The 26,525-nt window shown below is 36.7% G+C and overlaps 1 protein-coding gene across 2 annotated transcripts in view; it reads right to left on the bottom strand.

The window, feature by feature from the left end:
* Positions 1-26,525, bottom strand: part of PRKCE (protein kinase C epsilon) — a 287,720-nt gene that overhangs the window by 169,614 nt on the left and 91,581 nt on the right. For both annotated transcript variants that reach the window (XM_064648402.1, XM_064648403.1), the window contains exon 2: positions 20,205-20,268. In XM_064648402.1, coding sequence (XP_064504472.1) covers positions 20,205-20,268 — 64 coding nt within the window. The remainder of the gene's footprint in view (positions 1-20,204; positions 20,269-26,525) is intronic.

Below are 26,525 nucleotides of genomic sequence, written 5' to 3'. Positions count from 1 at the left end.
TTTCCTCCAGATGCACCTGCAGATGTCTCCTTGCCTTGTACATGAAAGAGTCCTCTCCCTGCTATTTCTCATCTTTGTAGGATAATAATTTGAAATAAATACATTCAGTTACATCAACAGGATCTGATTTTCTCAGCATTTCTATTTCGTTCTATAAGTTACTCCACAAGGAAGAGCGTTCTGCATGGAAATAACTGAAGACAAGAAAATATTGTTTTATCCACAGCTTCTGTATGATATTGAAGGTAAGCCTATTTTGTTAGACACATTTCTGAAATTGAAATTTAAAACACAGATACAAATGAGAAAGACAAACTAGACTAAACTACCTGAATTTGTAGTTAAGCATGCAGCACCATTATATTTCCACTTTTACTATTGCTACATTTCACTGTCACTGAGAATTTCCCCAGCGAACACTAAAAACACATTTGGCTAACACAGAAAACATTGCAATATGCTGATAATTAATTTAATTAAGTTTCATCACAGTGGTCATTCCTGAAGATGCACAGGGGAAGGTGTCAGTCAAACAGTACTAGAACTTCTTGCACTGGACTTATCAAAGTGTTTGTGCAGAGAGCAAAAAGGAAGCGTACAGCCTTTCGGCTGCATGATTGCTCAGCTAGGGCTCCTCCCGTTCCTGATTCCTGGTTTGCAGAATACTGGGAAACAACAGAAGCAGAAACATGAATGGTTTGTTTAAAGTAAAACATCCTCCAACAAGCAACTCCACTGGATTATTAGGCTCAGAAAATAGCTGAGCACTAGAGTGTTACTGCACATGAAAGGATGAGACAGAAAGGCTCTCAGTCCGACACGAGAGGGGTGTACAGCACCAAGAAACTACTGCATATAGAGAATCCTCAGCTTCTACAACCACAAACTGTGAAATATTCTTATACTGATGACAGATAGAAAGGTTTGGGTGAAGACTGTGTTCTGCTCTAATGCTGCCCAGCTGTTTCTGTACAATCGTCCAGAGAGGTGCCTACGAAAGCACCAGCACCAAATAATGTGAAATGCTCTAGACACTGAAATAAGACCATCTGCTGCATTCCTGGTCACCTCAACAGGTTTAGATATGCAAAGCCTCTGGATGTAGGTGCAAAACAACAGTATTTGCATTTATTCTGCAGAAAAGTCACACTTTCTGTGCTACTTTTCTGTCTTCGGTCTATTTTATACAATCTACCAATTCCAGCATCTATAATTTCTGCTTTTTCTGGAAAAATATGCAAACATCTATGTATACTTATTCACTATAGCGTTTACCATTTCTCACTAAACAGAATCATACTGAAGAAAGCTAAATATAAACTTACAGAGGCAGAAATACACATGCAAACCAAATAACAAGCTACTTTAAAAATTCCACAGGCAGTTAAAATTATTAACATTACCGTCTGGAATTAGAAAAATTCTAAAAACAGTCATCTGCAAGGAATCCTTCTAAGAACCATTGGTATAAGATATCCATTTTCAGACTTTATTAACACCTTCCTATACACATCAAATTTATTTAACAAGTCATAAAATAAGTGGCTACGACACCATTCACACAACCCTAATACTTCCCTTCTGAGTGCTTGGCAAATAAATAAGTTTCACATACCATCTAGGAACTCAAGGTTTATAAGTTCTACGCTGTCTTACTCTTATCCATATCCAAGGTAAATTAAGCAATAGCTTAGCAGGAATACCAGAAGTCTACTCTTTAATATTCTGATAGTATTGCAAAAATACAATCTCATACACAGAATCACAAATCATGTAAGATTTACTGATTGTTAATTTAATTAGTACAGGCTAAGGAAAGAAATTTTTTAAGATGTAAGTATATTGCATGCCTAAAGGTAAGACACAGGGAATTTACTTTTCAAGGAATTAAGTCAGTATCCAAATACAACTTTCTATGGCTAATTTCCTCTATTTGCTCAAAAATGAGACAACAGTGGATGGAGCTTCCTTCTTAAACTCTATCTACATTCCAGTCCTGAAATCCAGTAACAAAATAACACAATCAACAGACTCAATTTTCCGCTACCAATGTGGACAGTCTTCTGGGAGAGGTTGTAACTGAAGGTCACAAAGGATTTCATTCCTCCACAGCTCAGTTCTTGTTCCATGGTGAATTTATCAGCAAGGGTGTTGTTTATAATGGACGGGGTTTTTTTGTTGTTTGTTTTTGATGTATCCATGAGGAATTAGTCTTAGACCACCAACTGATTTCACACAGGCCACCCAAGTATTCCTTCAATATCAAAAGCAGAAAGTGATCCTTTTTTAAAACTTTAAAATTTTGCTTTTGTCTACAGTGCCGATTGCAATTTAACACAGCAAAACACCACCACAGATACAAGAATTTTATTGTAAATCAGAACAGAGGAGTTCTGCACAAAAGCAAAGACTATTTAAAGACAAAACACAGAGCCATGATGGAATCCATGCATTCCAAATAACGTTGACATCATGGTACAGTACACGCCAGAAAGTCAGTTTTCCATGCCCGAGGTAAACGCTCAACTGCCTTTTATCAGCACTATTAGTCATTACCATGACAGCAATATAGGGTGAAATCAGCATCCATTACATTGCATAGTTACCTTAAATGCCATCCAGTCACTGAAACACAGAGGGCTGGAAAATTACTTGGAGCAATATTGAGCTTTTGCTTGTGCTAGTGCATTTTTCAATTGATGCAAACACATTCAGACAGTTAATCAATTACAAATCAAAATCCATTCCCTCTACTATTAATGAATTCAACTTTGTTCAGGTAAAAGCACTGTGTTGAAATACTTAGAACCGAACTTAACAGTGTATAAATTCTGAGTAATAAGAGCTAAACAAACTCCTCCAATGAGTTTGTCCACTCCAAACATGAACTCCAGCAGTCTGAAAGGATGTTTTAGCTATTTTCATAATCAACTGCCCTGTTCTTCCAAGAGTTTTCAGGTAATGCAGTATGAAAATTGCACTGTCCATATTGTACATTACAGTGACTAGCTTATGGATAAAAGACTTGGCAAGAGAGAGCTAGTTTGAAACTCTACACTAAACCAGTAATGTGGAATATTTTATTAAAAAATATATATAAATTAAAATTTATACCCTTTCATTAAGCTGCTGCTTTTTTGCCATTTATGTCACACAGATAAGACACAGGTAATCAACCTGTACATCAGCAATCCCCAGTTGTCCTGCATGAATGAAGATCACAGTATTCAATCCTAAAAAGAGATTCAATCATAATTTAATAGCTTTAATCACTTTCATGTCAATATTATTGCATGGTTTTATAACCCGAACTTGATTTTCTTCCCAAGGAGGTCATAGGTGAAGCATAATGTGGGTTCCAATGCATCCCTAAAGTGACAAAGTCCTAACAGAAATACTAACAAGACTGCCTAGTTCTGATCCTATAGGAAAAAAAACCTGCGTTGCAGATCTCTGTCTCTGTCATGGCCTTCTGCAGCAGCTGACAGGTTAGGGTAGAAGAGCAAACTAGAATCTGCATCAGTGCTTTTCCTCAGAACAAGTTGGTGTATTTCCTTCATCTATGTATGCAATTGAGAAATTTGTATTTTAAAGTTATTGCACTTTAGTTTCAGATTATTCATGATGTTTGATTTGAGACTACAACAGGGAGCATACACCTGATAGCCCTCCTTTAGAGAAGTGAACTCAAACTCCAATGTCCAGCTCTCAGAAAATAACTCTGCCTTGTAATCTGCCATAGCTGTATGGCCTAAGGCAAAAAATAAAGCTCTTGCTACTAGCTGAAGGCTATGAAGTACTGCATTGAAAAAAGAGAAATAGAAATATCAACATTTCCAATTATACTTTCCTCCAGAATCAGAAAAGCTCTTTCTTGTTAACAAGAAGGATTTAAAAGGCTTCTGTCACGTATCATCCAGCAGAGAGGTATCCATTAGTTTTATATTGTCTTTTCCTTCACAATGCCTGACGGTTCAAGTTCAGGCTGACAGCGTGGGCATAATCACAGTCCCAGCTCCAACATGCTCCCATCTCTTTGCAGCCCTCTCTGCTTGATTCAGTTTTCCATGTATTTTATCCCTGTGGCAGTTCTATTTAATAACAGTGTTCACATACAAACAGAATTGAGATGTGGGGTAAATTGATGCCTTGTTCAAAGTCACGAATACTTTTTTGCTGAGGAAGCTTCCTGAGTTCTGTATTCACTGACCAATCCACTAGCCTGTAATCCTCCTGGGCTGGCAGGATCTCTGCTTGTCCATAAAAAACCACATTTTCTAAAGATGTAAAGTTTAAGCAATATATAAAGTGTACTGTGATGATAAGAAATACCATAAATGCAATTATTACCATACACAGGAAACCTTGGCTGTGTTCCATATAAAGGACATCAACAATACTAGCAGAAGGAATAAGACTGTAGTGTCAAGATTATAATTTATATAATATTTTAATTCTAAATTACATAACCTACTGTCCTGCAATTTGTTTGTAAAACAGTTTTTTTCACACCTCAGATAAGAGATGTTGATAAAACACTAAAAACACCTTATTTTTTGCTGCATAGTCGAGTGGCTGCTTAAACTTTAGCAAGCTTTTCATACTCTTTAATTACAGAAACACTTAAACATTTGCTTTGGCTTTTTATTTAGTGTTCAAACAGGTATTTCTGTGCTTTTGCCACAAGGAACATAAAAATTACCTCTAGGCCACCAGCAGAAATAGGAAGCAACAGCAAGTCTTACAAAACAGTGTTGTTCTTCGAAAGGGATTTAAATACTGTGATGTAATCATCTCACACTTGACAATATCAAATGAAGGAAATGCTCATTTTGGATGTTTGTCACCAATTATGATGGAAATACATGTTGCTTAGGTTTTCTTCATTTAGAAGAAGATTACTGTGAGGGGGCAAACTTGGTGCAAAATGAAGTTCTGGTATGAGCACCAACATTTAGGTGGAGACCACAACACATTGCAACAGGAACAGGTTGCACAGATAAGACAGCTTGAAGCCAACCAAATTAGTAACTGGTTATTTTGTGTACTCTAGCATCTTCCAGTTAAGAGGTAAAATTTATTATCCCTTGGAAGATTCCAGACAGGCAAAACGATAATTTTAATTAGAATTTTTTAATTAATCTAGAATTTTAAAACTGTAAGTAACTTGGTCATTTGGACTTAAAAAGGATACATGTTTAATCAATATTAATAAAATACCAATACTACTGCAACCATTATCAATTATTAATGTGCTTGACAAAACCCTAACGGAATTCCTTGTTTTTCTGATGCAACATATCAAACACTAACATTTTCCAGGCACCCTCAAAAAGCTTTTCAGTTATAAATTATTTTTTTAAACTACAAAAATACATATATGTGTGTGTGCATACACACATATGCATGTCCTTTTGACTGATGGAAACAGTTTAGTCTAAATTTTCGTTATATTTACAATGGTAAGATTAATTTTGGTTTTGTAATTGAATGGTCTCTTTTATCAATAGTACCTCTTGTTTATTCTGTTTTTTCCATGGATTCTGTTTATCTTCTCAAAAGCAAAATGCACAAGTGGTCTTTTGCATTTGGCAGTTCCATGCCTCGTTATTGCTACATAAAGGCTGGCTAATTTATCCTTAAACTTTGTAATAAAACACAAATATTATGATTTGCAATGATTTTTTTCCTGCTAAGAATGAACTCCAAATAATAGACAGCCACAGTCTCTCTGCCACACCAAAATCGTAACTTCTCCCCAAAGCAATTATATATTTCAGTAGTATTTCCAAGACAAAACAAAGAGGAAAATTCACTCTGCCGTTCAACTGATTCTGTCATCTATGTAAGTGCTTTCACTTATCCCAACTATAGCAAACTTTAAAGAGCTCGGCAAGGAAGGATTTACAGGAAATTACAGCTCCAAATACCAATATCCAAATAAGAATCAGCTTTGTCGGGGCAGGGACTTCAGATTTTGGCCTGCCTGCACTTCTGGAGACGAAGCTGGCAGGAAGTGGAAGGGGAAGCAACGCACTTCAGGCCGGGATAAGCAGCTCAGCAGGAAGCAAGGGAAGACAGTCACAGGCCAGTCAGCAAGATAATGAATACAACCCAACCTTACAGTAACAAGGAGAAAAAGAAGTTTGACTTTGATTTTTAGCTCCAATTTCAAACAATGCGATTAATGGTCATCTGCTGTTTTCCTCCCATTGTAACAAGGCATAAAACAAGCTTTGTTTGATTTAGCATTCAGAGCAAGAGAAGACACTACTCATACGCACTGGTGCTGAGAGCTGTGCATAATCAAACTCTGTACAAAGAATTACAGGACAGATTAAAGCTTTAGTGCCTTCAGAGACAGTTGAGATTTTCACAAGAACCTAAATGAGGTAGGTAGCTCCATCCCAGGGAAGTTAAGAAATAAAAGGAGTAAAAGTCTTGGTTCCACAGTGCTCCCTGTGGAAAGATATTTGCTTCAAGAGACTGTTTGCCTAACTGCCACAAGTTTTACATTGGGCTCTCTGGAAGGAGCTACTAAGAATAGTAACCAAATGAAAAAAGAAATAAAGATGTCTTTAAAAAAAATTTTAAAAATCTCTTTCTTCACAATTACTGAGGGTTTTGTGCCTGTTCCTTAGAAATGCTATTGACTACATAGCTACACAGAAGTAGCAGCAAATTTCCAAAAAGACTACCATATTGAGAACACTAAAAGGATCATTTTGAACTGGAAGTACCTAATCTTTAACAGCAACTTCATGTTCACCTCATCTGTGATTAATGTATACGAACTTTAAAATGCAGTCAGTCCTCAGCTGTTATTTGAGAAAGAAGGGCTAGATGGGAAAAAAAGGAAAAGACTTAGTTGGGTACTACAAAAATAGGAAACTAGTAATAAAATTTAGATCCTACTGAATTTAACAATGCCATTATTTACTTTATTCTGAATAACCCTTAACAGAAACTCCCATTTTCTAATTAATTAAAAACTGTATGTCTCCCAGGAATGGAGAGAAGAAGAACAAATAAAAAGAAAACCCAACATCAATACCATAAAACTGAAGAAATAGATTCCAGATGTTTAAAAGATTCTTTTCTTAGTCTCTCTAGTGTAGGTATGAAGTTGGAAGATTGGATTCTTTCCGTATTGTCTTCCAACTATCTTATTGATGTAGAATCGTTCCAGTGGAACTGGTTTGTCCTCATCACAATCACAGAAGAAATACTGCCTGCCCCATGCTAACTCAAATATTTTCAGACCAGAAATGCTGTAGCAATTTCAGTCTCACCTGTGCTATAGCAAATCCAATCCACTTTTAGCCTTTCATGCAGCCCTTCAATGCTAGTAATGTTAGCAGTAGCAGTATTGATAGAAGGAATCAGTTTTAAACTTTCATGTAAATACAACCCTAAGAGATGATAGCTGTGACTTCAGCAGCATCTGGTATTTGTAACTCAGGAGAAGAATTCGGTAACATGATAGTTCCATTTTGATACTTTACATAGTTAAAAGAGTTGGGGCAAAGAAATTAAGAAGATACATGTTCTCAGATACAACTTTTATAGTCTGTACATCTGCCATACACACAGTAAAGGAAAACTGCTTTGACTACTCCTACTGTATTTGAATTAGGATTCGTGAGTCTTGTTCCCTAGAACAAACAATATGAAAAATTCAGAGACACTGGTGTAGAATGTATTGGACTGGTGTAGAATGCGTCAGTTTTGATCGTTTAGGATCAAATGTGAAATTCAATACACCACCACTCATTGGGAAAAAAAAACCCACTTTTTATTATTGTCAATTTGGCACTCTCAAATGTAGAAGTATAACTAAGGACTAATAACTCCTGCATTTGTATACAAAGTATTGAGCATTATATTCAGTAAAATGCTGTGAGAAAGGATTTTGAAAAAGGACCAAACTACAGTTTAATAACTACAGCCAGCAAAAAGACTTTAACAATACTAATGAATCCTTAAAAAACATATCCCACCCCCCCACAACCTAAAAGTTCATTTAGGATTCTGAAACAGGGATAAATTGCATTTTATTAACTGCAAGTTCATCACACCACATGTACTTTTTACTCTTTCAAAGAAGAGTGTGCAGTTAACTCAAAAGAAGATATAAATCTAAATCTCAAGTCCTTTTCCAGTCTTTATAAAGCTCTTTCTTTCAAGGAAAACTTCCACTTACTAATATTAGCCTCGAGCACAATAGGCAGATGTAGTCCTGTTTTCCAGAGAAGTCTGATGATGCACTGAAGAACCTTGCCCAAAGTCAGGGTGGCAGATGTACAAATTGCTCCAGTTATAGGGTTTAACCAGACAACCCTAGCTTCAAAATCATTATTATAAAATGGGTTCCTCAGTGATTCCATTGCATACAGAGAGCTATAGTATTATCTTGCCTGAAGCACTGGATTTGCACCAGTCTTGAAGTGTATTCAGTATTATAACTATATATTTCTGTTCACTCCAAAAACTCTGGACACGTGAAAACTGTACATTTTAAAACAAACATCTGCCATCATGGATATTCACAAAATCTGCTATACTTATGGAATGCACACAAAGGAATTATAGAAAAAAAAAACCTTAGAATTTCTTATACATTTTAACTCTATTTTTCTTCACAAACACTTTAAAGCATTTGAAAGTAAGTAAAAACATATTTAGTCCACAAGCTGTTCTAGCAGCAAAGTAAATCAGATACTGAAACTCAAATGGCTGTAGTTTAAAAATCAAAACAACTCCACCCCCATTTAAATGTTGCTTATTACGTTTGCAGCTGAGACCTTTTTCTTCTTCTTTTTCCTCTGTTCAGCAGGTGTTATGTGTGATTCTCATGCTCTCATGCTGACATTTACAAAGCACTGAAATATTTGTGAACTCTGCTTCTGAATATAATAATATCAAATATAATGTTAATTGAACATGTGGGGGTGCATTGATGGTTTACTTGTTCAACTGAAATGCCTAGGACTGTTCTTGTAAAGCAAAGAACTCACCCCCTGAGGCAAAGCCTCATATCTTATATTAATATTCTGACATCTCCATGTGGAACTTTCTTCAGATGAGAAGACAGTCCCACAGTAGTCATCTGACTTTCACCAAGCCCCAAATAAAGTCCTCACACAGGATTACTGTGAGAACTGTACTGTTAAATGGGCACTCTTTTCAAACAGAATACAGGATGGTTTCAGGTCTTTGTCACACTGTAGTTAAATATTGCACCATAATTTTAATAATGGTTGGACTAGATTTTCAAGAATCTCGACCAAAGCTGGAAAACGATTCTACATTCATACAGTTTCATTTTTCTGAAGTCTAAGTGGGAAAAGAAGTTCTTTCTTCCTCTCTTGCCTTACAATACTGCTGTGCAAATGTAAACAATTACATTGCTCTGAAAAGAGAGAAGTACAGCTGCTTCCAGGATTTTAGGCAGAGGTGAACTAATACCCTGGGTTACTTTTACCTACTACAGAAAATTTACAAATTGCAATGGAAGATGTTTCATTTAAATAGCACCGTTCACAGCAGAGCAGACTTCCAAGATGAAGTTAAAAAATACTGTATTTAGGAGTTTTTGAGAACACAGCATTTAATAAAAAAAGAAAAGCACGTGCTTCGGAATTAACTGGAAAGATCCAGCTTTCTGGTACTGATCTGGGAATTATAAATAGAGAAGTAAGTAAAAAGGGCATATTTCTCAGTGTTCCTTTACAACACTGATATAAATGAGATTTTTCATCTGTTCTGTCTTAGAGGAAGGAACCCCACTGATGCAAACTGGAAGTATTAAAACTCCTCAGATTTATTCAGGTTGCCTATTTTGACCTAGATACCGATAGTGCTTGATTGTTTATCAATGGTTAAGTTTAGCGTGTGTGTGCATACTACATAAGTATAAATTCTTAGAAATATACCCCATCCTTAGTATACAAGAAATCAAGGATCTATACTGCATGCAATAGCTCCATGTCCAAAATATCAGACAGTTTGCTAAAGCTGTTAGTGCAGATTAAAATCTATATTTTGCATAATTCCTGGTATCGTATATAGTTCACTTCTTTGAGAAATACATTGAAGACATATGGCAGAAATAATGAAAGCAAACTAAAGCATATCATGAAAAAAAAGACAAAGGAGCAGGCAGAGTTTTGTATCTCACCTTACAATACTTCCCTTAGCATAGCCCTTCTGAAAATTCAGAAAAATAATAAAAGGGTTTGATCTTCCTTTTTGGACTTCCATCTTGCTTTCTTTGAAGCTTTCTTTTAAAAACTCTAACTTGCAAGTGATACACACATGCTTTATTCAGCCATTTTTATGTCCAGAGACCGCCTTTTATAATGGCAAAACAATTTTTCCCCACACATGTACAGAGAATCCATGAAAAGGTTCAAATAGTTCAACCTTTCAAGACTATACTCAAAAAATACATAGTTTTTGATACTCTAGCTGTTTATACTACTGTAGAACTCATATTTTAAAAAGAAGAGTAGATTTTTAGGCTGTGTTGAAGGCAGTAGACATTTGGTTCATGACATTCACAGAGGAAAAGAACTAAGTTTTCACAACCTCACTGATGTACGGAAAGTCCATTAATCCCCTAATCAGTTAATCAGAATAGACTATACCAAGGCCTTTTCCCCCAATTACACTAACAATAAACAGGCTTGACTCTTGTTGGGGTAAAGAGGGAGCAGATCTATTCAGAGCACATTACTGCACCGAAGAAAGTGTAGAGCAAAACAGCAACAAATCAGAAGAGATTTGTTAGGTATGTTTTAGGTTATGCATTTTATGAAGTACAAAAAACCTAATACATATAAACTGTGATATTATATGAATTTTTCACATCACATCATGGTATACAATGAGCATTGGATTAATTTGTGTTTTGTCTTGTATTAAAAAATAGCTAGGCATGTACAGATTTCCAAAAATGCATTTCTATTTCAAAACTTATTATTAGTTCATATTTCACTTATGTATGAAAACATCACTATAGTTTTAATTTGATACATTTCTCCAGTTTTCTTCAAAAACTAGACATAAGCAGCTGTAAAATTAAACATGCCTATCCCACAGGCCTTGCACATTTTTGTGAGGAAAAAAAAAACCCCACATATGGAAACCAAAACTTTTACTACATAAATGGAGAAGAGAGCAACAGCAGTTTGAAATATGGTATGTATATAAGTTTCAATACTTTTCTATTTCAGTTTAACACAATTTTCCTTCAACAAGTACAAAGTCTTACAGTACAATTTAAAGGTATCTTTAAACTAAATCTTCTATCTGTGTCTTGTTCCCTGCAAAGCATTTGTTTTGGCAAACGGCTAAAGGCCTGCCAAGAAAAGATCATCGATCTTTGCCTGAAAAGCTTGAGCCAGCTTTATACAGTAAGGGCTTAGTACAAACACACAATGCTTACCAGATGTTCAATCAGCTAACTGGATACAATCCAAGGGGTGGCTATAAATCCATGGAGAGATGTCCGTTATGAAGGCATTTGCCACACAAAGTTAAATTTATGTAAGCACCCTTTGGAGAATCTCTTCACTGAGCAGCGCAGTTTAAAAGGATCATGCACCAACAGACTGAACTGTCACCAAGTGCTGATTTGTGTGTGCACTGCTACCTTTAGAAAGAAATTTGGGTTTGAAAAGTTCGCCTGCAAAGTTCATTTTCCTAACTAAATTCCTGTGCCATTACTCAAGTCAGTGTAAACTGGCAAGAGCCAAGAACTTAATGTGGACTCTCGGACTATTATTTCACAGTTCCTCTTTTCAGGTTTTCCAGTTATTGCCACTTGAGTAGCAACAAACATCTACTTCCAGTTGCCATGCTACCAACAGGTGAAATTTTGTCTCAGAAGAAAGACATTACCTACCACACCAACAATATCTGACCCGAGTCAGATATTACAATTATCTACTGACATTAACTTATTCTAACAGATTTATTTACAGTTGTTCCCTTGAGATGAGAAAGTTGTCTGACTGAGCACCTTCAGGTTTCCATATTAGCATAAATGCAATTCTTGAGGCATTTTTTGGTGGTTTTTGGTTTGGTTGATTGTTTAGTTCAAAAAAACCCAAACAAAGAAGAAACGCAAGATATGGACGGTAAAGATTTCTTTCAGTTGTATACACGGTTATAAAATAGACAAAGAGTTTCAAAAAGAAACACAGAAAAAATACTCATTTTTGTAATAAGCCTCCACACTTCAGCACAGAGCTATTTTAAGTTTAAATCAAATAAGACTCAAGAGAAAAACCATATTAGTAATAGCTTTGAATTATCCCTCCTAAGAGGAGGAAATGAAGCCACATAGTGATTTGCAAAGTTTTTTCCTTCTGCTTTTTTCTTTCATTTCTTTGATTTTACTCTTTTTCCTCACTTGTAGTTTGAATGAGTGAAAAGCTGAATGGGGAAAAAAATAATCCCCCAAAGCCTACCTACATAAACCCAAAGCTTCAAAGGAAATAGGTTTTCAGTTGATACACTGCATAACGAGTTTTGAAAAGAAAAGTTATGGTTAGGTTTGAGGTTGGCTCACACACTACTAGTTGCTGGTTTTCTATTAAAGCAGGGAAGCCTGCAGAAGAAAAACTAAAAAGCTAGTGTAGGACCCTACCTTTAGCCAAGCTATAAATAAAAACGCGAGATTCGACCTTCAGAAGCGGAGTCTTCCTTACTAAGATCGAACAGAGCAGAACAACCAATGCGTGCCTGGTTTCTCTGACTGGTATTTTACTCTGCAGTAGAAAGGGAGAAAAGCTATACAATATGGACATGCTTCAAACCCCATCTCCCTGAGTACACAATATTCCCAAGAATTTCTAGGGGAAGCTGCACTTGTAAAAGAGCTCTAACTCTTAAACCCACCTGAGTCAAGTGACTGAAGACAAACGATCCAGTTAGCACTGCCAGCTCAGCACTGTTCGCACAGTTTCAAATTATTTTAACTCCCAGCAAAAAAAAACAGCCTTGAGTCTAATAATGTAATGTTCAAGTGGCTTGCTAAGTCTTGGTAAACAGTTTCCCACATGTCAAGTAGCATCCCTACTTCACAGATACTTTACATTTTACCACTGGAAGACTGCCTGCCCAAAGCCACAACAAGTCTTTTCGTTCAGATCTTTTTCACTCTGGAGAAGCTACAGAGGCTTTTTGTGTCCCCCTAAGAGATACACACTCTGACTCCACCACTGACCCTTCCCAGACTCTGCATGGCTCTGTCTAAGCCACTTCCAACACTCAGCTTCCTCTCAAACATTAGAACACAGAGGAAGGTAAGGATGAGTTTGAGTTGAATGGTCAATCAAATTTTGGGTTGCAAAATAAGAGATAGGAAGGTCTTTAATAGTGACTTTTTTTCCATGTGTTTCCCATAAGTGCATGGGTTATTAAAAATAGACTCTCCATTCATTCTCATTTAAAAACAAGCAAAAATAATCTAGAAAATATGTAACCTTTCTAAACGAGTGGTTAAACCAGCACAGACAAAACTAATACAATAAACAAGTTTGACTTCTGTGTTGAAATCTTAAAATATAATTATGTGCATTTAAATTAAGCTGGTGATTAACTTGAAACTTTCTTTTAGAGAGAGATGCCAGGAGGAATAGTGAAAGTGGGCTAGAGATACATTGCAATGAAGACGTCGATCAGTGGGAATAAAGAACAATTTGTACCTTCCAGTGAGGTTTCTGAAAAATTGAAAAATGTTTCTAGAAAGGGGGGTGAGCTGCTCTCCACCTACCAGAAGATCATTCAGTGAGGTCTAACTACACAGTCATAATATTAGAAATTCTGAACAAACATGAGAATTCTTTCATGACCTGTTCAGCACACCAGGATCAGCAGCTAATGGCTACCAGGAAGCGACAAACGAACATCCTGTCAAGGTTGTATTTGTAATAGAAGACATTAATGAAAGAAACAACTGCTCTTCAGTAACACAAATTCCTGAAACAACCATGCAAAAGACTAACTGCCTGATGCATGTCATTTAGATTCTGAGATTTCTGGTTAAGCACCTTCTACTATTCTCTGTTCAGACAGAGTGTGGCACAACCAGATCTCATTCACTGAGCCCTTGTAGCACAAGAAGCATAATTAATAATGATGACAACAATTAGAAAGTAGTTTAAGGAAAAGCTCTGGCAAATAGATACGTTACAAATTGCAGAGAACATCCCATGCGATACTTTCTATGAACAGATCTTTGCAAAGGGACACTACAACATAGAACAGTAATACAATTTTTCTTGCTGTATTGATTCTACCTAAGTTAAACGCCTGGAACAAATCCTCCGGATATTTCGATTAACAAGCTGTATCTATGTTACAGATATTTTTTTCATGCAGACCTTCTGCCATGACATGCCAATCAACAATAATCATATTTGCAAACCTGAGAGCCTTCAAGTAAATGAGCTAAGAAGAACTGGGAAATCTTTTCCAAACTCATATATTTTGAATTACATGTTAAATACATAACCTGATGCAGTCTGAATTCTAAGGACTTCTTTGCTGGCTATTTCAATGCAAAAGACCAAATTATCAACCTAAACAAAATACTGCCCATTCGCAAAATGCCATGACTTCAGAGCAGCCTTTATTGTAAAATATCACCTTATGGTCCTTATCTTGTGCAACTTTAATATTTTACAAGCAGATGAATCTGAAGATGAATGTATTGGAAGTTGTGGTGTTTTATTGCAATTCAACTACCTGCTCTAAAATGGGCAATCTGTAATTGTATAGAAAGACAATTGCATAATGCAAACTGGGACATCTAATGATAAATAATCATTACAATTGATTCGACATGGTACCTAAAGAGTTTTGAATAGTTATTAAATTTTAATTACATATTACCTCTAATAAACACAGTTAAGAAAACTATGTCAAGGTCATTATGAAGTTTCTACAGTTGATTCAATACTGACATATTTCAAATGGCAACTTAATTTCTAAGTTGGTAGAAAGCTACTGTAAGTATACATCTGTGTCACACATAAACCAGTAACTCCAAAGAAACAAGAAACCTACAATGGCAAATGCAGCAGGCAGGTCACAACCTTTTAAATATAGCAACACCTGTCTTTCAGTATATATAAAACTGACTTTGCTGAAAATGTTTTTAATCATTCCTCAGGCAATTTACCTCTCTCGCCCACTTGCTGGCCATCTGTTATTCCAGTTTATAAACTGAATCATTGTGTCATTGTATTAGTTACGTTTTAAAATTTCAGCCTACATTCGGATCTAGATTAGTTACACTGGAGCTCTTGAGTATTCCCCAATTCAAAAAAATAATTCAAAAAATTTTACTCACAAAACTCTATAAGCACTAAAGGAAAAAAAAAAAAAAAAGAAAAAAATAGATGAAAAGACACTTCCAAAGCATGTCAATAAAACAGTCAATGAGTGCACTTCAGTCTAGAAATAATGCATTCGCTACAGCAACACTGAATTAATACAGCAAATCAATATGACCTTGGACAAGAAGCAGCACTGAAGAAATGAGTAACAGAATGTCTTACAGATTCTCCTGTTCACTGACAGATACACACACACAACCTTCTACATAGCCCAGGCAGAAGTTCAAGATACAGGACTAAAACCTGTGCAACCATTAGATCCAATTTGCAAAGTAACAGAATAAAAATAGGATGGATCTTTCTCAAGCTAATTCCTTCTTACGAACATGGGTCTACTATAAACTTTGTTTTTCTTATAACTGCATACATAACATGGAGTCACCACATGTTTGGTTAATAGCAGGAGTGACTGATTACATGCTTTGCAAGACTGACAAACTATTCTGATAGAGAAACAACAACAGCAGCCACCCACATTTTGACTTGGTCTCCCAGAAGCAAGCCATCAGAAATTCTTATTCTTGAAGATGTTATGTGCTTGCATATGGCCCAGTACATGGCTCAAAGAATTATGTCAAAAATTCCAACTCATACTATCAGTTGCTGTGCCAGGTTCAGAGAAGCCACATTTGTTTGTTTGACCAAAGGGATTTGCTTTTGAAATATCTCTTAAAGTTCTGAGTGGGCAGTTACTATTTGTCAACACTTAAAAAATCCAACAGAAGTATTAGAATTATTAAAAAAAATTCAATAAATAGAACTTTACCAATTAACTGTTGCAGTTATTTTAGGCCATGAATGGGCACCTTAGTGCATATCTACATTTGGGAAGTTTTCACTCATACAGCTGCTTCCATTCATAGGAAACAAATATGGATTTACTCTGAATGAACAAAGCCCTTCCAAATAAAGTAAATCTACAGAAGGTAAATAACTCCGCATTTCACTTCTCACAAAGCAAGTGGAAAAAGGTGACTCACAGGTGTTACAGAAATACTGATTCCATAGTTCAAAATGGAGAATTAAAATACTGTATTTTAAAAGGTGTTTTCTCACCCTCTTCCTATGCCAATATCACCAACGCATGCTAAAGTATTTTGCAGAACTGATTTTGAAGCACAATATGGGAATCTTCACATTTTAACAGAAAAAATTAAATCCTAACTTTGGATAACATCACCTTCTGTGTGACAAACAGTTTATCTAGCATTTTCTTTTCAGTATGTGGGCCAGACAGTTCCTACTACAGAATTTACGAAAGATTACTAGAATAGTTACTCACCATCCCTCTCAGTGCAATACAGAACATTCAGAAGCTATAAGAAGACTCCAAAACAGTATTAGTGTAAAAACTAGACTGGAATTTAATGGAAGCAAGTTCTAGAAAATTATGCGTGCAGAACAAATCTAAATTCCCTGAGATTTGAACAATCCATTGGGATGAGTTGGCCGGGCTGCAAGATATGCAGTGGAGAGCAGTCTAAAAGCCTTGGGCTTTCCAGGCTGCCTCCTAAGAAGTGCACTGTTTACTGCTGGAGAAGTAGAGCTTCTCCTTCAGGTGGCTTCTGAAAGCAATTTCACCATACAGAGTGGCAGAGAAGCTGACACAGCTCTGTAACCTCCCATGGATTTGTAGCTTGGCTTTAGAATGGGAAAAAAATTGCAAGTAGCAAAGACAGCAACCTGACTGTTCTTTCTACAGTTCCACATAAAAATATCTGCTAGATACTGATATTGATACATAAAGCTGGCTCTCAAAAAGTCTGTCTCTGCCTAGGGAGAGGCAGAAAAACTTTACCTCCCTTTGTAACCTGCCATATTTCCATCTGTTCTGTACACCTAAGCCACAGAAGTAATGAGAGTCCATGAATGATTCAGCTTAGACAAAGGGGGGGGGGGGGGGGGAGGAGGAAGAGGAATTGTATACTTTTGTTGAGGAAGTCAGCTTTTAACAATGAATTGTTTTCATTGTTTTGTCATGTAAATGCAAATAGGGCAGAGAAATAAGCAATCCGGCAGCTGGGACTAAGGGAAAATTGAATTTTAAGAGGTATATGGTAACAACATAAGCTTACTTTCAATTTATATAGTGATTTATTCACACAAGGGCTCATTTGGAAAATTAGGACTTCTGCCTCTTAGAGGCAGTGTAACAATGCTCTCTGTCCATATCAATGGGTCCAAGTAATCTTAAGTCAATTATACCAAAACAGAATTTGGATATCTGTCTTAAAAAATCTTTTAGAAGTGCCAAATAACTGAAGTTACATTATTGACTGCTGATAACTAGAAATCTGCTTATATCACCTAGAAGAAGCAAGTCTAGTTTTCAGTACACAGCATTACAAGACAATAGTGGTCGGTGAGTATATACTACATTTCAGCAGCTGAAATGTTTTACTGCTTTTTTAAAAAACCTGATAACTGAGAAACATGCAACTTGATTGCTTCCTCCAGTTAAAATTGTTGCTACAGGTATTTTTATTTTCATGAATTGCCATTTTTTTTCGCCTCCAGAATTCCAGGTGAAATAGTGATACCCATTTTCTATGCACTCTGTCGCTATTCACAATGAAAACTGGAGTTCAAAAACAAGATCCTGGTTAACAAATTAGGTCAAGAGTGGCAATCATCTCAACCAACCCTGGCTGCTCAAAGTCATACACTTAATATAACCTTAATCTTATGTTCCTTTTATATTCAAGAAATACAGATGAAGTACTGTGAACTTACCCATTGAAATTCATAAAATACATATCAGATGTATTCTCTTTACATACATACATATGTAAATATGTATATATCCATAAAATGAGAGGCATTTTTGAAACACACAGAATAAGCTACTTTCATGTGGTTTAGGTGCTTCTGTTCACTACACAAGGATCCATAGAGTTGTTATGTTACACTAGATGCTTCATTAAGATAGCTGAATATCCAAAATTAGCTAGGCCATGGTCCTAACAAAGGAGTCCAAATGAGGATTTCATAACATCACTAACAAAACACCACAAAAACGAACGGTTTACAAACTGCTGTACAAATGTGGTCCAATTTCCCTTGTGAGGAAAACTGTAACTTTCCTAGAGAATTTTGCAATACTTCTACACAACACTTTTCCACAGGTATTTAATTGCATGGAAAGCTCTAAAGGTATACAAGTCCTATTGCATTTCGTAAGCACCAACTTCTCCAGAGTTCTACCAAATTAACCCCAACTAAAGCCTCTTGGTCTTCCTGAGGGCTTCCCATAAGACAACATTCCATAAGCTGTTTTCCATCCCTTGCTGGCCAATTTCCATTTGAGCATTCCCCTTCAATGCTAATGTAGCAACACAAATTCTAGTTCTGCAAGTTTCTTTCCAAGCCCCTTTCAAGTGTCACAGGGTAATGCACCACACAATAAAGGAGTCATTACCATAGGCATTTTTTATTTTCCTGTATAAAAGGCTAGAGAGTTCTAAACAACTTTTGAAGAACAACATAACACCCTTCTTCCTGCCTGTTGACAGTCTGACACACTTGAATGCATCTTGTGATGAAATACTAACAGTACGCTCATCTGGGTATCAATTAGCTATCAGTGGACAGTTGAAAGAACATTTACCTGCCCTATGACATAATCACATCAATGCTTTTAACCACATTTCGGTTAATCATTGTCAGGCCAGTTAAAAAGATAAGTGGAAACTACTATTTAACTGAGATTTTCTTCACTATGCAGGAAGAAAAAAGGCAGAGCATATCTTATGCGGGTACAAAATGTGGCTATAAAGTTTGAATAACAGCTTCCTTCATTTTTAAAATTCAGGATTTATAGCAATATGTGTTTTTGTAAGCTACTGCTAGTAATTGGTCGGAGTGCAGCAATTCATTACAGAGAACAGAAAGATAAACATGCTCTTCTGCTGTTTCTCAACTGTGCCAGGCAAAATAATTTCATTTCATAGCATTTTAGGTTTCAGGTCCTGCCATGGTTTATGTGAATCTTCTTTATGTACCGTGAACCAACAATAACCTCGTTTAGCTGAGCTCTATGAGCTCCTGGGAGAAGCTGATCAAAGCTGATTGGTGGACATAAATTAAAATAATCAAACCCAAACCAATCATCTAGGCCATTTCAGCAGATCAGGCTGTCATCAAGTGCATGACTAAACTACACAGATCTGCTTCTTTATAAATTATCTTGTTCTCACCATATATCATTTCACTCTGTTCAAAGTTATCTTTAGAAACTTTAGAAAATTATCTTTAGATTTTTTTCTCAAGAATTTAATAAATACTTCTCTTCTATATTTGGAGTTTTTTCCAACATGTAACTGCTGTGTCATAAAAATGAAAACACCTCTTAAAATTATAACATTTTGGTCATTCCTTTACTTGAAAAAGAAAACATTTAGTGGAAAAATACCAAATATTAGAATAATTTAAAAAGCAAATAAACTCTAGCCCCTCAACTTTGACATCTTATCATTTCTACCTACATAATGGTTAGCAGTCTTCAGCAAAAAAAGATTCTGGAAGTTTCCTCTGGAAATTAATCCTACTAAACTACTATCAGTTCATTACTGGCCTTTTAGTTGGTGTTGTTACCATTAGGGATTAACAGAGTAAGACAAAACTACAACTTGCTTATTGACTCACAGGCAGATAAATCAAAATGTGTTCATTTTAACTTGACCTCACACAGATTTTAGAGCTTATCAGCACGCACCTCCTCTAATACTTCCATTACAGAGACCCTTGGAAGATTCCATTCATGAAAAAATAAGATAAAATATTGAAAGTCCCTACCTTCACCTGATGATCCTGAAAGGTCTATGATGACATACACTCTCCCTTCTGGCTCCAAGTCAATCTGTAATCAAGAAAAGAATTAGAAAAAAAACACCTTAGAATGGCTCTCAAAGCAAGTGACTGCACAGGCAGGAAACAAAAAGTTTCCAAACATCACAAAGCCAAGGTGTAGGCAGGACACACTGACTCCCAACAGAGCCTCCTTCTGCAAAGCGGTGTTGGGGACTCTGTACCTTCACTGGAGTAAAAAAGAAGTGTACATGCTTGGAAAGTTGGAGCTCTGAATTTTATGTGTCAAATATTTGAAGCACTGTTCTGCCATACATTTATACCACTATTTGCAAGAAGACAAGGAAGAAAGTTAAAAACTGCTGTAACTGAATAACTTTTTTACCGTAATTTATACTGAGCCCAGCTATGCAAATGTGGAAAACAACACTGTGACCTATTCAGATCCCAGCAAGACAGATCAGCTCTGGTCACAGAACGGGGGAAATGAACACACACAGCTTGTAGGGCTGGTTAACACGTGTTTATAATACTCCCTTTGTATCTCCACTGGGAAATAGAAATACATGCTTTATCCTCTTTTTCTGAAACACAAAATTTGTTTATTTCTGCACCATTCTGGTAGATTTTAAGGAGCCTTTGCTCTTGTGGGGATCACTTTCACTCTGCATGAAATACAGGTGCTCAGTATTAAACTGCCATATTTCCAAGATTTCACAGGCTGCGAGAATAAGCTCCTGTAACTTTTAGGCACTTCAATGAAGAGCTCATTACAAATCTTCCTGTATGTCACCATGTTTCATCAGTAATTCTCAATATTGCTGGATTTGACTATCTTAATGGTGTGCCACATATTAAGAAGAATTTTTGCCACCATCCATCTCTCAAAAATTAAACTGTAACTAAAACATTATGTAATCAATAGCTCTTACTGTCACATAGCAGCTGTTGTGTGATTTCAGAGACTGAGTGACGCGATGTGACTTACATTAATACAGTATTTTCAACCTATTTTAGTAAGAAAAGCACACAGATAAAATTGTTTGCCTGCTGCCAGGGTGCCTCAAGGGGCCTTGTCTGCCAGGTCCTGTCCTGTGTCTCACCACTTCATCCTGGAATGGGTGGCCAAGGAAGCACCGGGCAGCCCCAGTCATGGCCATCAGGTGCCTCCCTGAGGATGGGGGCAGGCCCTGGCTAGGATATGTGCTCTGCTCTCCATGACAGAAACCCCCAAACTTGCTTGATGCTTCTGCTACTCTGAGGCAACCGTACACGGAGCTTGCGGCTGGGAACAGGCAACCTCCCCTCCCACCTCATCACAGCCTTCCTCTTCCTCCTGTGCCTCCCCCCTGCTCTGCTACAGCAGGGGAATGTGCTCTTGCTTTTCCTGTGTCAGCAAACAACACCAAGTGTCGCCCTCCTAAATCACGAGTGACATCAGGGCACAGCACTGGGGCAGCATGAGGTGATAACCAGGAGATCACCGATTCACACTAACGACTTAGGAGACCAAACGATTGGTCTTGGCAAATCAGCAAGTAAATGAGGAAAGGAAGGAGGCAGCAGAACATCCAGGCTATGCCATGCTTTGCCAGCCTACGTTCAGCGGGCAGCTTCATAGGGCCACCTTTTTTGTGTCTAGGTTTCTCTCATCACCTGAGAGGACCTTGACAAGAGGGGCACCTCTGCTTTCTCCCCTCTTTTTGGCCACGGCTGCTGAATGCATCAGGGTGATGCAAGCTCCTCTTTCCACTGACCAGCTTCTCACAGAAATGCTTCACAGGTCCAGCTGATGTCATCGGACCAACAGATCAAGAAAATGATCTCAGCAGCTGTATTTTAAATAGATGAGGCAGGAAATAGGTGTTAGCAAGGCCAGGGGTTACTCAGAGGAGAAGAAAATGAAAGCATGGTTGAGTGGCTTTTTTATAAATAATAGTGTTGAATATTCAAGTAAAGACATTTGTAACAATTTCTGAATTGGCTGCATGAGTTCTATGGGGGAGGTTTTTGGGCTTTTTTGGCTTTTTTTTGTTTTAAATAAAGCTACTGATCTTGAAAGACTGCTCTTCTCCCTTTGCCATTTTTAAATAAGAAAAATATTAGAAGATCAGAGGCACAGGTGGATGAATAGACTTTGATGTCTATGCTGAGGGAGGCTTTTGAAAAACTGCTATAGCACTCAACAGATGGCTGTATTAAAGACAGATATGTTTAATGCTCTGTTTGTATCAGCACCATACTCTGTTTGTTAAGCTTTCAGTAAAATACTTTATGCAGTTCAAATCCCAGCGTCACACACACACATAAAACTCCAACACCATCCCTGCAGAAGAATCAGGCGTCTGGAGGGGTTAGTGCCCACCATCACAAAATCTCTCTTCTGCCCATTTAATTACAAACAGCATTGGAAGCAACTCAGGAAAAAGGCTGGAGCACTGAAACCAAGTTTCCATTACCCATCAAGTGGACTGTTTTCATTTATATTTTATTAGAAATGATGCTTACTGATTTTGAATTGGAAATTCTGCTGATGCTTTAAGCAAAATGAACTGTTTATGAAATGGAATCTCTTTTACAAAGACAGCATGTTTTAGTCTTAAAATATTCTAATACCAATAAGAATGAAATGGACATTCTTATTTTTATTTTTATAAAATACCCACATTTCATTTCAGTGAGTACCTGTGCTGACAATCTCATCAGTCACACGAATTAGTAGTTTTGCCAGAAGCCAGCAGCTCAGCTGTCTCAGCTGACCTTACATATAAAAAGAACACCCCAGCAAAAGCAGAGTCCCCTAAACTGATAAGAATCCTTTGTTTTATCTGAGGTATTTCATTTACCAAGTCAAATAGAGAATAAAAAGGGCTGATTCTACCTTAATTTTTAATTAAAAATTTCTAATTTAATGCCTAGAAACATAATGGCATAAGTACCTCCAAAATAGTCAGATTACTAGAATACGCATGCCTTTTCTTTCAATCTGCACATTAAACTACACTTAGACTCTGCAATGTCATTTTATAAATAAGTAACAAAAGATGCATACAGCAAAATCTCAAGTTCCCATGCATTTTTCACCAAATGCCCTGAAAGTTATCACATGTGAAATGCTCTTAGACATATGTAACCAGAAACAGAATGACTGGCCAAATTCACCTGAATATAACAGACATTCTTGAATTCAATGGAAATAGTCTGATCACGGCAATTCTGATTCTGACCCTTCTACTTGACTAAAAATACTCCCTCTGAATGCAGCCAAGCTTTTATACATGCAGAGAGACACTATGAGAAGATATCTAAAAAGACATGACTATTCAAAAGGACAACAGAGAACAAGGCAAGATGCAAACTAGGGATGGGATGGAGGAGTTGATACAAAAGCAGCTTTGCTGCAAGCAAGACATATTGCAAAATATGTGCCTCGCACATATACATCACATTTTCCACATGCAGCAAAACATGTAACAACCATCACTGAGCAAAATGTTTGATCACCAAAGCATTTTATCCTGTTACTGACCCACGCTATTGTTGTGACTTTTGCTAAAATACAGCTTTAGCATGTGTAAGTACGATTAATTATAAAGGTACTTTAAACAACTTCTATATTGTTCAAATAATCCATATGTGGCAGCATATTGAGATGAGTACAATCATTGTTGGAAAGCAGCACAGATCATCAAAAACTGCAGGCACGAATAAAACCTATTAGTAGCCTGTTTCAGGGAACAAAAGGCAACCATCCATAAAACCAGACATACTTTCAGAGGAAAAAACCCGTGTTGAAACCAAGGCCAAGCTTCAGCATATTGAAGGCATTTATACAGTTTCACAGTCATTAATGGATTTTATTTTCAACACCCTTCTGAGACAGTTCCCCATCTGCAAAATGGGATACTCCCAAAGGCACAAGCTAGACTAAATGACTTGCCAGAAAGTCATACAAGAAGGCTATGGTTAAACAAGAAAACTCTGGTCTCCAGAGGCCCAGACTGCCCACTGGACCATTTCTCCTACTCCTCAGTTAAGCTTCACTTTGTCAAGCAATACACATCCTGTCTTCCAGCAGTACCAGAGACTACCAAGCACTCTTTTTTTTTTTTTTTTAAACAGCTTTAATGGTACATATCTAGGAGCCAATTTCCTTTCTTCTCCATTCAGTTAATACTAAGCTGTAAAAACAATACAACCAAACAAAAAATGGCATAAATATTTCTCTGCACCATTTCCAAAGCACCACAGTTCTTGGGCAACTCTGGAATAACACAAAATTCAATCAAACTATGCAGAATATTGTGAAAATGGTTCAGCTTCTCCTCAAGATTTGTTTTTTTGCAAGTTCTTAACTCCTATGTATTCTTCTGAAAAACTGAGCCCTAAGCTCAGCTAGAAGCTCACCGTTTTTCTCCTCTCAGGTGCAAGACATTAATTCCCACCCCTAAAAATAAGAAACTTGGACAGAATTCTCTTAGACTACGATTTTCTAATGAAACCACATACTCACTAATCTTACAGAGATGAGGAAGATTAGGATATGCTATGAAAATACTCAGATTGCACTGATGCTTCATATTTGAATATGAATAAGCCTGAATAATTCTGTCAGCATTTGGGTTGGGTTTTTTTTTTGTTCTATTTGACAGCACCAGCACAGAGATTTTGCATGCTTTATGGAGCAAACTGAGACCTGTTGTAAACAAGTAATAAACTACTGTCTTCAGTGGCTCAGTGCCCCATTGCCATAAGTTTTCATTTGATCATAAGAGAGTCCCTCAGCCATCTATATTCCAATACAAGAATGTCACCTAAGACTGAGTGCACTGCACTCATTTAAAAGCCAACTTATTTCAAGAGAAATTTAAGGACAGTCATTGACAGAAATGCAGATCTGAAATAAACAATGAGTAGATAAATGCATTTTCCATAACTGAACTTCCCAATAGCACAAAGGTTGAGTCAGTTCTACTCTGATCTTCCTTTAGCTAGACAGTATATGAAACAATGCAAAACGCCTTTAAACCTAAAGCTGTTGAGGATTTTGGCAACAGTATAAACCTAAACAGACTGTATAAGCCACAGAAACAGAAAGAATTAAATCATAAAACCTGCTTTGCACCTCTTCTTGTGATGCTCTAGGATTATCTGATATTTGGGTAGCTTAAAGCATAAACATCCAAGCACATGATGTCTCACTGCAGATGGTTATTTGAGTCACATCAGACTTGAGAAGTCAGTATGTTTTAACCCTTACTGAGCACAGCACAACAAAGTTTCTCGCTGAACATACAACTTCTCTGAAAGAAGGGAAGAAATTGTGCTTATAGTGCCGATAGCTGCAAAGGCTGAAGGGGTGTGTGGGGGTTTCATCTGTCTGCTATTTTAAGAGGCATTTACTAATCCAATTTTGATAAAATATTATTTCCATGAAAATGCATAAGAAAATCAGAACAGTTATAATGTAATAGAAAATGAATGGAAATAGTCTGAGCTGGTCTTAGCCATGAAATTTTTCTGCTTCAATTTAGACAGCTAATACAGTACCTATTTTAACTTATTTAAAAAAATTAAAACATTAACAGTGATATTTTTTAATACAGTCAAAATGACTGAAGCCCAAGTTATTTAAAAACTTTCAAAACCACCATCAGCATTGGAACAGAAGCAAACTTGACCAAAAAAAAAAAAGCTAGAGGTATGATTAAACTTGCAAACTTGCTACCCAGCATTCACATCTGAATCCCTAGCAAGCTCACCTGAAATGAATAGTTTTGCAAAAAGCTACATAAGGTCAGCAAAACAGCTGAGAAAAAGTTATTTAATAATATTATCTGAAAATTAACAATTTCAAATGTCACATCATTAATTACATAAGGTAAACTTGACTTTTAAAGAAATTATCCAGAAAACATATATAGAAAACTTCCCTAGAATCTCCATTTTTCTGTGATTTTCCCCCCTCCCATCAGCCTCTTGCTCTTCTGGCAAAGAAAGCAGGGCTCTTTGAAGTCAGTGTACTGCCACAAAGTTCACAAATCTGCCTTTGATTATGCTTGTTATATATGTGATTATTATAATTACAGAGAAACATAACACAGCCTGCTACATTGTAATTGACCACAATGATATACATAAAAGTTCAGAAATTTTGGCCACAGGGGATTCTATCAATTATTTACTCATACTCAAAAGTCAACAAAAAAACCCATCAAATATCTTGCATGACCTACAGAAAACATCAAACACTTTCCAGTGTCTGACACATGCACAGACATAATACGGAACAGAAGCAGCCAGTGGAAA

This window comes from Pseudopipra pipra, chromosome 3 (genome assembly GCF_036250125.1).
Source record: "Pseudopipra pipra isolate bDixPip1 chromosome 3, bDixPip1.hap1, whole genome shotgun sequence".
NCBI lineage: Eukaryota > Metazoa > Chordata > Aves > Passeriformes > Pipridae > Pseudopipra > Pseudopipra pipra.
Note: the sequence above shows the minus strand (reverse complement) of the source record. Positions and strands in the feature narration are given on the sequence as shown.